This window comes from Stegodyphus dumicola, chromosome 3 (assembly GCF_044657685.1).
Source record: "Stegodyphus dumicola isolate Sdum_Otavi_A_Nest chromosome 3, ASM4465768v1".
NCBI classification, from domain to species: Eukaryota; Metazoa; Arthropoda; class Arachnida; order Araneae; family Eresidae; genus Stegodyphus; species Stegodyphus dumicola.
In genome coordinates, this window is record NC_140770.1 from 34,086,187 (window position 1) to 34,101,584 (window position 15,398).

General features: G+C 33.0%; 1 protein-coding gene across 2 annotated transcripts in view; it reads right to left on the reverse strand.

Moving 5' to 3' along the window:
- Positions 1–15,398, reverse strand: part of LOC118186396 (armadillo repeat-containing protein 2) — a 93,453-nt gene that overhangs the window by 22,332 nt on the left and 55,723 nt on the right. For both annotated transcript variants that reach the window (XM_085812748.1, XM_085812747.1), the window contains exons 13-15: positions 13,995–14,135; positions 8,174–8,263; positions 4,637–4,733 (exon numbers count right to left, since the gene is read on the reverse strand). In XM_085812748.1, the coding sequence (XP_085668874.1) occupies positions 4,637–4,733; positions 8,174–8,263; positions 13,995–14,135 (328 nt within the window). The remainder of the gene's footprint in view (positions 1–4,636; positions 4,734–8,173; positions 8,264–13,994; positions 14,136–15,398) is intronic.

The window sequence follows — 15,398 nt, forward strand, 5'->3', positions numbered from 1 at the left end:
GTTTGCACATAGTTTACACAAAAATTAATAGTTTTATATCCATTTTCTCTCTTCATGTTAAAAATGAGAATATTTTTTTTAATTAATAAATATGAAAGAAACACATAAAATAATAGAAACTCTCCTTAATCAAATAGGAAAAAAATTAACACTCTGAAAGAAATATATATTTATATAAGTAATGAGAAATACAGAAACCAATACTGAAAAATAAAGGCATATCCAAAAAACAAAGATGAAAAAATACTTTGCAAGAAGTAGAGTTCAATAAGCTTTAAAAATTGATGAATTCATGGGAGAAATTTTTCTTAAATAAAAATGAAAATCATTAGAAGATTTCAGCATGCGTCAGTGTGAGGAAATTAACTTTAAAACCTTAAAATAGTTATCCACAATGTTTCCAAAGAGGTAAAATTAAAATACAGCTTACAGTGTCTCAAAAAAGTGATGAGACACTTGTGCTTTACAAAAAGAAACCGCAATAAAATAAATTAAAAAAGCATGTAAAAATTTTTTGTGGGTGTGTTTCTTACTTAAATTTAGTAACAATTATTACATAACATACATTTTCTCAAAATATTAAAATATTAATTTAATAAAAATACAATTGTTTAGAACGGAGCGAAAAATGGCTCACATAAGTGATGGCACACTACGTACTATGCAACAAAAATCGTCTGAAGTAAGCAATAAAAATATCTTTTGGGGTATTTATTTTTACTCAAAAGCAATTGCCAATAATTTATAAAATCGTCTGCAGTATTTCTCTCCAGTTTGTTTTGGAAGTTTTGTGTTTTTTAGATCTGTGCAGCCATAAATGCTAAACGAAAAGAAACTTTGCCTGAAATTCGAAAATTAGTTATTAATTTGCATATTGAACGTGGAAAATCTATTAGAGAAACTGCTGAAACAGTTAACTTGAATCATTCAACAGTTTTCAATATCATTAAACGACATAAAAAGATCCATATGATTCAGGATAAAAGAAGACCTGGCCGACCATCAAAACTATCCAATGGAATAAAGCGAATTATCGTTCGAAATATTAAAAAAATCCAAGAATGAGTGCTCCTAAAATTGCTGCTGATTTACAAGCATTATATGGAGTAATTGTTAATCCTGAGACTATTAGAAAAGTAATTCGATCTGCTGGATATCACGGTAGAGCAGCCAGGAAAAAATTCTTCGTAAGTGAAAAGAATAGAAAACTCAGACTAGCTTTCGCAAAATCCAAAATAAATAAGAATTCTGATTACTGGAATGAAGTTATATTTACTGATGATAGTAAATTTAATATGTTTCGTTCTGAAGGTAGAATCTTGGTGTGGAGAAAACCCAGGGAAGAATTTCGCAAACAGAACTTGGTGCCAACAGTAAAACATGGTGGAGGAGGAGTTATGGGATGGGGGTGTATGTCGTCTGCTGGAGTTGGTAATCTTGTTTTTATTGACAATATAATGGATCAGTACAAGTATATTGACATTTTAAATCAAAATTTGAAATCTTCAGCACGAAAATTGAACCTTCATAACGATTTTAAATTCTACCAGGACAATGACCCCAATCACAGTGCTTTGAACGTTAGACTCTGGCTGCTGTATAACTGTCCTGAAATAATAAAAACACCCCCGCAATCTCCACAATTAAATCCCATAGAGAATATTTGGCAAGAATTGGAATCAAGAATTCGCAAACACACCATTTCTTCAAAACAACAATTAAAATCGGTGCTTCAAGAAGAATGGGGTAAGATCACTCCAGAAATCACAAAAAAATTAGTGGAATCCATCCCAAGAAGATTAAATCATGTTTTAAAAGGAAAAGGAAATCCAACAAAATATTAAAACCTTTTAAAAAGTAAAATTTTTGGATAAATATTTGATGGAAAAGTAAGTGTCCCATCACTTATGTGGGCCATTTTTTGCTCCGTTCTAAACAATTGCATTTTTATTAAATTAATATTTTAATATTTTGAGAAAATGTATGTTATGTAATAATTGTTACTAAATTTAAGTATGAAACACACCCAAAAAACTTTTTACTGTTTTTAAATTTATTTTACTACAGTTTCCTTTTGTAAAGCACAAGTGTCCCATCACTTTTTTGAGACACTGTATAAATAAGAATTCCAGGAAATTCTTTTAAACTCATTATAACTGCAATGTTCATTAAATGATCCAAAGATAGTAAATACTACTCGTGCACCAACGTAATATTTGTCGCAAAAATCCATACTTAAGAAATAATTATAAAATCGTTAAACAGCAAATAATTATTGGTATAAAGAATAAAATCTTAAATACATTTTTATTTATTAACGACTTATTCGTATACAAATACAGCAAAGCACCATTAATATGTCTTTAGAAGGACCCCTTGAAAGAGATCCCTAAATGAAGAAAACGTGCAGTTTAAATTTAAGAATGTCATACGTTTATTCTAACAATAGAATATGAAATGCAGAATATTTGTTGAAAACAACATAAAAGAATAAAGAATTAGGGAGAAAAACACTTATTTCGAGAGAATGGGAGGAGGTCAAAAAATGCTAAAATTTCCCATATTCCCTTGTATATGATTTGACTCAATCGGTGGATAGGATACATATTCTTTATTTACGATTGTTCTTATTTGTACACAGTTCATTTATTGAACATGGATCAATCATGTTACTCGAGCAGAGCCGTGTATGCTGCGTGTATTCTTAATGATGGTTTATTTATCTTCAAAACGTTCAGAAAAAATTTGCTACGAAACTTTCAGATTGGGCTTTATTAAAATATTAAAGAAATTACAGTCAAAAGTCGTTAATCCGGACTCGTCGGGACTTCGGCGATTCCGGATTATCGATTTTTCGGATTATAGATCATCAGTTTAAATCTCGTAAGATGGCATGCAGAAATTCTAAAATTAAAAATATGAAACCGTAATTTATGAAATAAAGAACAATTATGATCTAAAGAGTATCAAAATTTACAAAAAAAAAGCTTAATATTTATTTGTTTACTTTATTAAACATTTCTTTCAATGTAAGTTGTTTAAGTTGCTTCGTTTTATGTGACAATACTTTCTCTTTAATTCTATAAATAGACATAATTTCTTGTTCAGTTACAAAGTTCCGCTGTTCAAGTCCCGTTAATTGCTGTGCCGAGAATACCGACTAACTTGTCAATCGAAATTTTTTCGTTTTCACTAACCTCTCTGTCACATTCTTCATGTCTTTATCCATCTTTTGCAGCAATTCCACTTTTTGTTTGATGAACATCGAAACATACTTTCGTTTTGTACGATCCTTTGGGAGCTCCAGAATCGGAAATTCTATTTGACATAATCGAAAGTTCAAGTTTACTTTTATAGTATTGCTCTTACAGTCTGCAAAAAATAATAAGCCGGATCCAATTCGAAGATTAAGGAACAACGCAATCATCAACATTAACTGAAATAGATAATGAGATAATTTTAACTTATACCGTCTGTTATACATAAAACGCGCACGCGAAAACGTATTCTGCGCTTGCGCATACGTTAAAGGTCTTACGCGCACGCGTAAACGCCTATGCGCATGTGTCAACGCGCCGCATGCGCAGAAAGTTTTTAGCTTTGAGGTCCGGATTATATAGATCATTCCGGATTATGGGTGTCCGAATTAACGACTTTTGACTGTACTTATAAATAGTTACTTATAAAAACATTAAATTAATAAACATAATAATAATTGTTCATTATTCAATTCGTAAAAATTTGAAGCAATTATGATAAAGCATACGATTGTAATACGGTATACTCCACATCAAAACTGTATCACACACAGAAAAAATAAATAACGTGTTTGATATAACTGCCGAATGGGTTAAAACTTGTAAAAGCAGAAAAAAAAAATATTTAAAAAAATCCGAAAGTTTTCAGATTTTAAATCACATCCCATAGAGGCATTTTTTTAACGTTTTGTGTGTTACCTCTATTAAATATCATGTCCTTTGCACTTAACCATAAAATTCAGTTCAATAGCAATGTCGCAAAATAATTTTAAAATGAGCCTATCTTTAGAATTTCCGATACACAGTTCCGCGCGCTGGAGATAAAAAGGTTTTTTTGTCCCCGTAGAGTGTTGCCATTACTCGCTTTTAAATCGTTGAGTTTGTTAATAAAATTTTTTTAAAAAGTTTTACAAAATATGAAATCGATAATAAAACAAATTCCAAATTTCAAATTTGATCTTCCACATGCCCATATACGTAAGAGGATTACGTGATTCAAAATTCGATGGCTTTGTGTACCGTTGTTTTATCACAATGTGAGAAATAGACATACATTTAAGCAGATTTTTCAATACAAATAATTTCGTCAAACATAATGCAGAGATCTGACATTTGGTGGCAACAGTTTGAAAAATCAAACGGTCATTTATAGTGAACCAACGCAAAATCGCAAAACGAAAACAATATTCCTTCAGGGACAAAGCCCCTTTGGACTAAAAAAAATACTATTTGGTATCCACAACGGTACAACTCCATTTAGAAAAATATAAAGATTAGAATAGATTCAGGAACCTTACAAGATACATTTGAATGAACAGTTGAAATACTATCAAGACTTTTAATATCGACATTTAAAAATATATATAAACGTATCTTACCAACTATATCCAATAAATGAGTAATTACACTGTCTTTCTTTCCCAGCTGGTATCCAGCTTTTGGGCTGAGACATATGTTAGCCCAAATACAGAGTATCTGCATGATTTAAAAATAGTATTAAAATTTTTTAAAAATGAACATTTAAATATTTATTTGCATTACGTTTTCTATTGGAATGTTCTTTTTTGGAATCAGTAAAACAATTTAACGAAAATATAAAATGACATAGAGATGAAGTCTTCCATTTTAGCATTTCCTAAGCAGGCACTCAAAAATATCTACACTTTCACTTATCAAACTTTGTATTTTAGCAAATGTTCTACAGTAGAAGGAAATGATTATTTTTCATATGAGTACTGCTAAAATTTTTTGAGGCAAGAAAATAATGTTTCAAATTTTTTATTTAATTTAAACGATTTAAAATTTTTTGATGATCTGCGAGTTTCTAATTGTACTTATCAAAATGTTATCAAAAGCAATTTTTTTAAGGCATTTTGGTACGCTACCAACCAAAGTTGTGCGTTCGATAATATGATAGAACAGCAGAAAATACGTTTCTCGCATAGCCTCGAATTTCAATTATACAGGATTTGAGTCAAGGCTATACTCATCTGACCATAAAAATTTCTAAAGAAGGAAAACAAATTGCAGAATTTTCTTAATATCTAAATTTTCTACGACTTTTCGACTTCATGCACATTTAGTGGAAGAACCAACATTCGGTGGACTGTTTCGCTAAGCCAGCTGCACATTTACGCATACATGACTTTACCTTCCTGATTGACTACAACTTAAACTCTGTTACACAGATGTGCACGGAGTTAATGACTTTTGCGCCTTAAACCCCAAAATTTTATCATCACAAAGCATTCGTCTGAAGAAACCCTAAGCACTTAAAGATTCCGGTGCTCTCTATGTTTTACGCCAGTCCCTCCCTTCCCATTCTTTCTTTCTTGGCCTTAATTTAGTGGCATCTTAAATTCCATGGTGGGACCGACAGAATCAGGAAAATTTTTGCGTTGCCTTCTTTCCTGAATACCTAAGCACTTTTTGTGATGCCGCCTTTCCTTCATGCTGTGCTTAATGATTCCTTTACTTAATGGCTAATTCAGCTATGCTGGCAGCTTTTGATTTTAATTAAATTTTTATTATTTTTTTATTTACGTTGTTACTTTTACCTTATAAAAATAAATTTTATGATCTCGTTATCTCATCTCTGATCAAATACAATATGAACCCAATAACTATAAGTATTATACAAGCAAATTTTCGCAATAAAATAAAATGCCTGCGAGTAAACTTACAAAATGCTACAGCTGCAACTGCCCATGGCATTCATTTCCTTTTCAATTATCAAGCTGATATATTTCTTCAGGACCGTTTACTTCAGGACCCTTAATAGTTGGTCTGCCACTGCAATGGAGTATCTTCCAATAAGCAAATTTAGAGCAACCTCCGCGTGCTGTCATAGTTATTTGTAACTTTGACTGGACCTCGTCAATCTTGAAGGTAGAAAGAGATCATGTAGCGGTTTTCCCAGGAATAACTAAGCTTTCAATTGCTCTAATTTCAATTTACTCACCACCTACTGCTTCACTTGATGGAAATATACAATTTTTAGATTCCATTCTAGGTTCTGAAATTTTAACTTCATCAGCTTATTGTCGGTGATTTCAATGCCCACAATACCATTTGGAGTTACATACAACATATACTAAAGGTCACCAATTGGAAGACTATATCGCCTCAAAAAGCATTATAATTTACAATAGCACAGACGCTTCTCCTTCTTTTGACCGTAGTTTTGCAATATGGATGGCCTGACTTAACAATATCGAATCAATCCTTAGCACCATATATTCAAGAATGGACAGTCCCTGATGAATATAGTCTTTCAGATCATAAATATATAACTTTCCAAATCACACATGTTTCATCTGCCGTTAATAATCAAAAGATATAAGTTGCCTGGCAAGAAAATTCAAATATTTACAGAGAGTATACGAGGATACCTCTCCAGTATGGTACCACAGCTTCAATCATGTGAAACAACAGAGGATCTTAATAACTTTACAAATAGCCTATTATGTATTATTATTATGTATTATGTATTCATTGTGTATTATGTAATTTATGTACTCATTCAATAAACGGCTGGGATCACGTAGTGGGGAGACCAATTAACCAAACCGCTAAACCCAATTAACCAAATGGTAAAGGTGTGGTGCTCGTCTTCCCCGTTCCTAATCCTAATCCTATCTCACCGCTTTAATAAAAAATTAAACTTTTTTCTTGACTATTGGTTATCGAACGACTACTTCAAAAGAAATAAATGGCTCCATTTGCTTTCATTTCTTACTATGCTGAGAGTGAAGTGCTAATATGTTATTTTAAACTTATACATATTGTTGCGTTCTACGGTTATGTGGATTTGGAGTAATTGATAACACTTGATAAAGAATCAAAACACAGTTTATTCGTCAGTAAGCACTATTACACAGGACCGTTCCAAAGACACGTTTACAGTCGTGGAAAGACTACGATAAACATGTTGAGACAATCAACAACACAGCCTTCAGGCTATAATAATATATATATAACGGTGGTTATATATATATAACGGTGGTTATATATATATAACGGTGAAGACAGCTTCACGGCAAAGCACTAAAGTACAGATCCCGACTCATACAGAGAATAACTTGAGAGCGATCCCGTCGATTGCTCCCAAGTTAATCTCTGAACTCAAGACACTACTACTACTACACTACTGAATTCAAGATACTCCTACTATGCATACAGTCAGGGTATATATAGCTTTAAACTACCTTCTAGAATACTCTCGGAAAAACCGCTAAGAATGCCAGAATGTTCTTGTTCCGTCTATGGCATATCCCCAATTTTGTCTCCAAATGCACAATTTCACGCCAAATCTGTCAACCCTTTCCTTGCCACTATCTCACAACCCTAACCCCGCTTTGCGAGGAAGCTATCTTACCGCAGCTAGGCATTTCAGAACAATATTCTTTAAAGTCGAAACTAATCCGTTTCTCAATACGATAACTATTCAGATTTTATAGTTAGTATCTGCATTGAATAACTTAAATCTGTAAATAATTAATTTACCATAATATTTTTCCTAGTTTTGGCGATATTTGAAAGTCTAACGCTTCTTACCACACAGATATTAATAACCTAGTAATTATAAAAACAGTTTCGGTAATAAATTTTATATTAATTTATTACATGATTATGTTTAATTATAAGTATCTTACTTGAATTAAATATTGAAGTAAGATACTCATAATTAAACATCTAATAATTTACATTGATTTGCAGTTGCTGCAAGTACCCTATTATTAAACGTAACTTAATGTGCAATGAAAATGTTGTAGATAAAAATTAATGAAATCTTCTGTAAATAATTATTACAAACACAAGAAATATTTAAACTAAATAGTAATATCTGCAACATGCAATACAGAGAGAATTTAAAAACCCTCAAAATAGCGTTAAATAAATAATGCTTTTTGCACCTTTAAGATTGCTTCCAATATATCATCACGCCAATTACGGTCCCCGCACGATAAAAACATCTTACTTTCAGTAGAATCAGATGAAGATACCTAGAATAGAAATCATATAACAGATTGAAACAACACATTATAATGCAAGAAATGGAATGCAAGCAATAGTAAGTTAAGTTCTTTAAGAATAACAAAAGATATTAAATTCAATTGAACCTGTGGCTATTTTCAGTACTATAAACAGACTGATCACATAACAAATAAATCTCACACATTATTCTAAAAGCACATCTATAATTTTTTTTTAATTGGAAAAATAACAACTGAAGCCATAAAAATATTCTTGTTGTTGTAAACCTTCATGTTAATGTCAGTTTTTTTCTATATTTTATTTTATATAGTTATCTATTTTTCTACTCTTATTTATTTATTTTTATTGTAAAATGGTATATGTCTATTTTATTTATTTATTTACTTTTAACGCAAATTTTGCTTATCATGTAATTTGCACGAATCTGTAGTCAATTATAGTATTAGTTAATTACTTTATTACCTTGTAAGATTTGTAAATCTGTAAACAGACATTGGAAGTTCGGAAATAATTTAAGAATCAGAGAGCTTTAGGTTATTGATGCTTGGAAAATTTTCAGAAAATACGAAATCTTAATATCAATTTTACTAGAAATAATGGAAACAGCATTCTCCTCCTTTGCCTATACAAAAAGTAAAAGATTGTGAGAGACTAAATTATGCCCTTGGTAATGTGATATGCTTGAAGACAGTATTCTATGGAGACAGTATTGAGGTTACTGTCATATGAATCCTGTCTCGTATATCTCAACGATTATTATTTACATTATGGCAAAGCACTCTAGGGCTATCAGCTTAAAGGAAGGAAATACTTCGTAGAGGACTTTCTAAGGGAAACTATACCATATTTCCTTTAGATATGGGAAAACTATGAAAACATATCAATGCAGTTATTTCGCTAGGTTTCCCCATTTCCGAGTCGAATTACCAGCGTACAACAACTTTAACTTCCTTCCTCATCTCAGGAGAGTTCGATGAAGGTTTTCGTTTTTGCAGCATTTGCATCCATCTTCCAAGTCTTCGTTTGTCTTTTCAGTTTAACGGCATGTCCATCGATAGATTTCTTTATCTCGACCGCATTCGCGGCAGTCTCTTTCTGGGTGGCAGCAGTCATTTCCTTTATGGCTTTCAGTTGTTTTTCGATCCTCTTAGTCATCGACATTCAAAGAAATCGCAAATTCTGACACCGTTTATTACGAGCCGCGGGATTGTTGCTGTTTCTTTGAATAATAATCTCACATATGCAGGTATTTATTAGAAAAATAGACGTTAAACTTCTTTCTTCCCTGTCAAATTCTTAATTTCAACTTACTACTTCCGGCCATAGAATCACGTCTGAATATATAACGAGGAGGAGCGGTATTTAACCGCGAAGTTCTACTTGCTGAGTTAGAAAGAATCAGAGTTTCTGATTAGTGCGCGTCCGCCTTTTTGACTACTCTCTCTCAAAACTGTTATTACGCTCGGCCGTACTCAGGCCCTTGACAGCTTCGCAGTCATCTCGTGTTTAAGGAGCCAACTCCATTAGAACTTTGATAGCTTCGCTATATCTCTGTAGTTTAGTTTAGTGTTAGTTTACTTCTTAGCTTCTTAAGTTCAAGCCCAAGCATCGGCCTTTATTGTACATTCCAAGACAGAGTTCTGTTAAATCTTATTTGAATAATAAGGGTTATTTACCCTTCCATCTTGTTGTTTCTTGTCACACGAACTCAAGCGATTATTCGCTTATCAGTTCTTAAGATTCTTCCCGCTCAACTGTAACGTAGCATTTACAAGTGGGGAACTCTACAATTGGCGTCCTAAAAGTTGTTAACGGACCATGGCGTTAGAGTCCGGGAAGTTTACGTTGACCCTCCGACCTTTCAGGTCCTTCAAACGTCCACGAATCCAATGGAAGGATTCGGATTTATTTTGGAAGTGATGCGGGCTCTATGAAGCCAGCAGTAACATTTGACGGCAAGGGCTCAGTTCTGACATTCCTGGAGCAACTGGACCTACATTTCACTTTGCATCCTGTGAACCAGCTGCAAAAAGTGACCATTGCTACTGCAGCCTTAAAAGGTCAAGACCTCAGCGGATATAAAGGCATTGGAAAGTTCTTGTTGGGGGACCCAGGATCGGAATCGTACAGCTGGGAAAATCTCAAGTCGACATTACTGAAAGCATTTCCAGTTGTTAAGGATCGTGCGAAGCTAGAATCAGAATTGTATAGTAAATACCAAGGCAGTTTCGAGGATTTGACGGAGTTCATTTTAAGAAAAGTTCTTATTTTCAATTTATTATGCGGGAAAAGGCCCGATAATGAACTTATTGAAGTAATTACATTAAACACAAAGTACACCATAAAATTACTATTATAAAGTAAAACAATACAAAATATTACAATAATTTAGAAAATAAAATATGCAATAAAAAGAATTAACATATTTACAGATATTTATAACAATTTCTTACCTAATGTATGTTAAGGGTTTCGTCATCTGGGATATGTTTGGTGAGCATATAGTAATGGTTAAACTGTACTTATAAGGCGACTTAAAACAGCATCAAATTTTGCGGCGTCGATGGGGACTCTGTAGCAGCACTTAGACTTCAGACAACTTTGTAACTAGGAGAATATTTGAAAATGACTATCCTTTTCACTTCTACCTGTACCTGTATGTCGAGGAAGTGCGGGGCATTAAGTGCGACGTGCGGTCATGCACTGTCCTATATTGGAAGGTGGTTTTACGATATTTCCGAAGGCATTAACATGCCTGCAATGTGTCACTGATTGGTCAGAGTGCCAGATATGTATACATGCGAGCGAGACTCGTTTCCATTCGCATCGCATACCATAACTTCCAGTGATGAGGTAGAATGACTTTGCATCACTTAAGATTCAATCAGTACCATAGGGTGAGATCTCTGCGCATATACCCACAATGAGACTGAAGGGGGAGCAGTTCAAGAACGCGGCGTCATGTCATTTATGCTTCCATATGAATTATTTATTCCACCACCGTAGCTGCAGAAGCCCATGCTTAAAATTAAAGATAAGCAAAGCAATGCCTGACCTGCAAACACTTTGGTATATTCAGAAGTAGTCTCAGACTTCACAGGGAACAAACTAAGCTAATTCCACCTACTTTACCGGCGGATAAGTTTAAAGCACTCGACTGCCACAGATTGCAAAAACCGAGATTTAGATAGAGGTGACAAAAGTCTAACAGAGCTACGTGTGTGCCAAAAGCTCTCTCTCTAAGGTCCAAAACCCTCAGCTTAAATACACTTAAAGCTAATTTGCAGTCTGGTGAGGAACGTAGAAGGAAGAAGCTAAAATAAAGATCAAAATCATAATAATTGGCTAATTAACATTAGGAACCGCACAAACGCACTTGCTGTTTATTTGTGGTAAAGAAAGTTTTGAGAACTGCTCGGCCCGCGACATGTAGTCCTTAAGCAAAGGGCGTTGTGGTAAATTTTTATATAAATATTTGCATTTATTTATTTTATTTATTGTTTATGGCTCTACAAAGCCATTTGCCTCTTTTATATTACGCATAACTTATTTTCATTCATTGATTGAATAATGATAATCTACCTGTACCTGATATACTTTTCATACACTGATTTGTGGTGTCTTACCATATTTAATTGCTTTATTGTTTCGTAATAGCGTAGAATTTGGATAATTTACAAACGCATACATTTCCTTCTCATTTTCGGATTAAAATAAACAAATATAGTTTTAAAAAAATTCAGTGTGGTGAATTTAAGAGTAATTTCTTATTACATTAATAAAACTTTTAACAAAAATGCCCAAATTGATAACATAATTAGTTTGAAGAAATAAATTAATTTGATTAGTGAAGTTATGTAGCAGTTTGTAATAAGGATTCGGAGATCTCTTACTTTTTGAATAATAAACGCGGATCGTAAATTTCAGACAATTTTTCGTTTTAGATAAATTTTCATTTTCGGTGTAGATTAGTTTTTAAAATTAATTTTGATTAATATATGCAAATATATATATATTTTTTTTATTTACAACTTTTAGACATCGAGTTCCACGCGATATCTAGCTTGTTTCCACTCCGTGCAGTGAACAAGTTTGTCTACATCGGCGGCAGATAGAAATAAGGTACTTAAAAATAGTCCCTTTAGAAAATTTTCTGTCTTTAAAAATAAAACGATTGTAATAAGAAGTTTAAAAACACAGAAATTTTCTGCTAACAAACTTTAAATTTGGCACTTTTTGTATCTTGCTAATAGCGATATTAATCCCATTGCACAGTTTAAGACAAAGAGTTCTACATAAAAATTATTCTGAAAATAATTTCGTTAATGTATGTGGAATATTTTCACGTAAAATTCTTCGATTGATCTGTTTTTTTTAGTAAAGGTATTTTTCACTGACATTTGTCTGACATTTGTCTCCTTCACATCCCACTGTTTTTCCCTCTTATCTTCACATTATATTCTTTGCATCATATAATTAAATAATGGGATTATTTTGTATTCAATAAAACTTGAAAACTTTGCTTATATACTTTGAGAAAGTGAAAATGGCTTTTCCAAAGTCTAAAACATAGGGATTTGACGATAAATGTTTACCGCCTTGAGCTGCATATACAGGGTGTTCGGGATAAATTTGACATATTTATGGTATTGACACACACTACTCGTCATTTAAAGTTTGGACCCTTCTTCATTCATATACAAGATGTCAGAAAGGATGGATGACTGGAACCCACCTGAATCATGGAAGAGAATAACTTCCATCCGGATGATTCGTGCCGGCCATCAAAATAAGGATATTATGACTGCTGCCCAATGCTCCCTGAACACAGTAAAAACAATCAGGCATGAAATAGAGACTTGCAATGGTGACTACGAAGATGTAGCAAGAAGAAAGATCCCTAGCAGACGATCTGATTGCGTTCGTACAGCAGAATTCCTCACAAATCTGCAGGAGCAGGTGTTGAAGAACCCTGGCATTGGAATTCGGGCTTTGTCACGTGAAATGAATGTTGCAGCCTCTACTATGAAGCTTGCACTCAATGAAGACCGCTACTACTCATACAAGAGGATTTTTTTTTTCCATAAGAACTGTCAAATTTATCCCGAACACCCTGTAGCTACGAACTTATTCAACTATAAAATTACTATCGGTTTGAAACTGCATTTCATGTTTTGCTCTTCTTCTGGTCTGGTTATTTAGGAAATTTTTAGGACCTCTAAAACTAACAGCATTTAATACAAAGTTACGACAGTATTTATACACATACGTGTAATAAATAAAATATAAAACTTACACTACTCGTCATTATGCATGTGCTTATTTTGTTTCATCACTCAAAAATATAGTTTCAGTACTTTTTTTTTTTTCAGTAAGTAAATATAAGTATGAAAATTTAATACATACCAGTGTGAACATGAGAACAGTAACTTTAATTGAAATGTTTATTTTCATAAATATAAATCTAAAAATAATTATGTTTTATGTATATTAAGATACAGTGGAAAATAAAGAAAGCAAATATGTTATCGTTTGTAACTGTAACTTGCTATATACGAGTAATTATGTAATTAGCTATAATTTGCTATATAATCATGTAACTGCAATTTGCTATAATTATGGTAGAATCCCCTCCAAAATTCTTCTAGTAATTGACTTTTATGTATCGTACCAATAACGACACATGAGTTAAAAATTTATAGTTTTAAGCATCTATAAAAGTCTGAATGGAGGACTTACTTGAAGATGCTCTTTAACGTAGACTTTTAAAATATGAATTAAAATATCACAAAAGCTTTGCGAAAACACGAAAGATAGAGCTACATTTTCATCTTCTGAAACAAGGTTTCCAATTATAAAGGTTAGTTGCAATGTTATATCCTGAAACAAAACAAGAAAATTGTTAGTGACTTTTAAAAAAATGTATCTAGCAATTTTATCATCACGACTATTCAAATTACAAAACTTGATTTCTATTTTGAACATTTTTCATTTCAAACTACCACAAATACTTAAACTGCAACCCCCCCCAAAAAAAATAAAGACTGGGAAGAACGTATAGTAATATATTTTTTTTTTTTCTATGTACGTCAATGGTTGCTTTTTTCAGTTATAGATATCTATAGAAACTTCTAAAGCTTTTTCTGACCTGAAAATAATATGCAATTATGATTTAAACGATTTTTAAATGTGATCTAATAATCAGAGTTCCTGATATGGCTCATGATGCTTTAGAGGTGAAGACAATGTCGGATTTTCGCATGTGACTACTTGAGAATGTATTTGAAGAAGACATTCTTTCAAGCGTGCAATAATTCCGACAAAATTTTTAACCTACGATAACCGAGGGTTCGTGAAAAAAATCCGGTTCAAAAGTTAGAATTAGCTGGTAAGAATCATGTCAAGCGAAAGAGATACAATGCTGCCAAAAGAAATTCAATGCTGTAGTCTCAACAAACAACAGTGTGAGAATTATGGAACATTCCCTACATTATCAACCAACTTCAAATTTAATTATCACTGATGAATGTACGACATAGGGCTATGCAGTTTGCTCAGGCTTGACCATTCGAACGGTGGTGACATCTGACGGTTGAGAACGAGTAGTCTGATCTGACCCATCACATTTCCAAATGTTCCTCGTGCATGGAAGAATCTGTAGGTATAGAAAGCTCCCATTAATCTTTGGATCTCACGGATTAGTAAGAGGCAGTAGAATAGGTGGGGCATTCGTAATGGTATAGGGTTTATTTATCTAGCATTCAGTGGATCTCTTCATACACCTGCAAGTGTTGCTGACAATTGAAAATTATGTGCTCAGCCTTTCCGAAAAGTTATAGTTTTTCATGCCTTGCGTTCATTTTGATGGCTTTGGCCTCTTCTAACAGGGCAGCAACACAAGTCTAGAAAAGCCAGATTACAGTCAGAAGAACATCCGTTTGAATTTCGGAACTTACTTCGCCTCATAAGCCATCACATGGCAACGTTATCGAATATAACTGGGATGCCATGCAATGTCTTGGTAAACAGCGAAATCCTATACTATAAAAGTTATAGAACTCTTTGCAGGAAGTATAGGGTTTAATAGAGTTTATTGCTTACAGAGTATTTGCGGATATTCCTGGAATCTATTTTTCGGCAGTT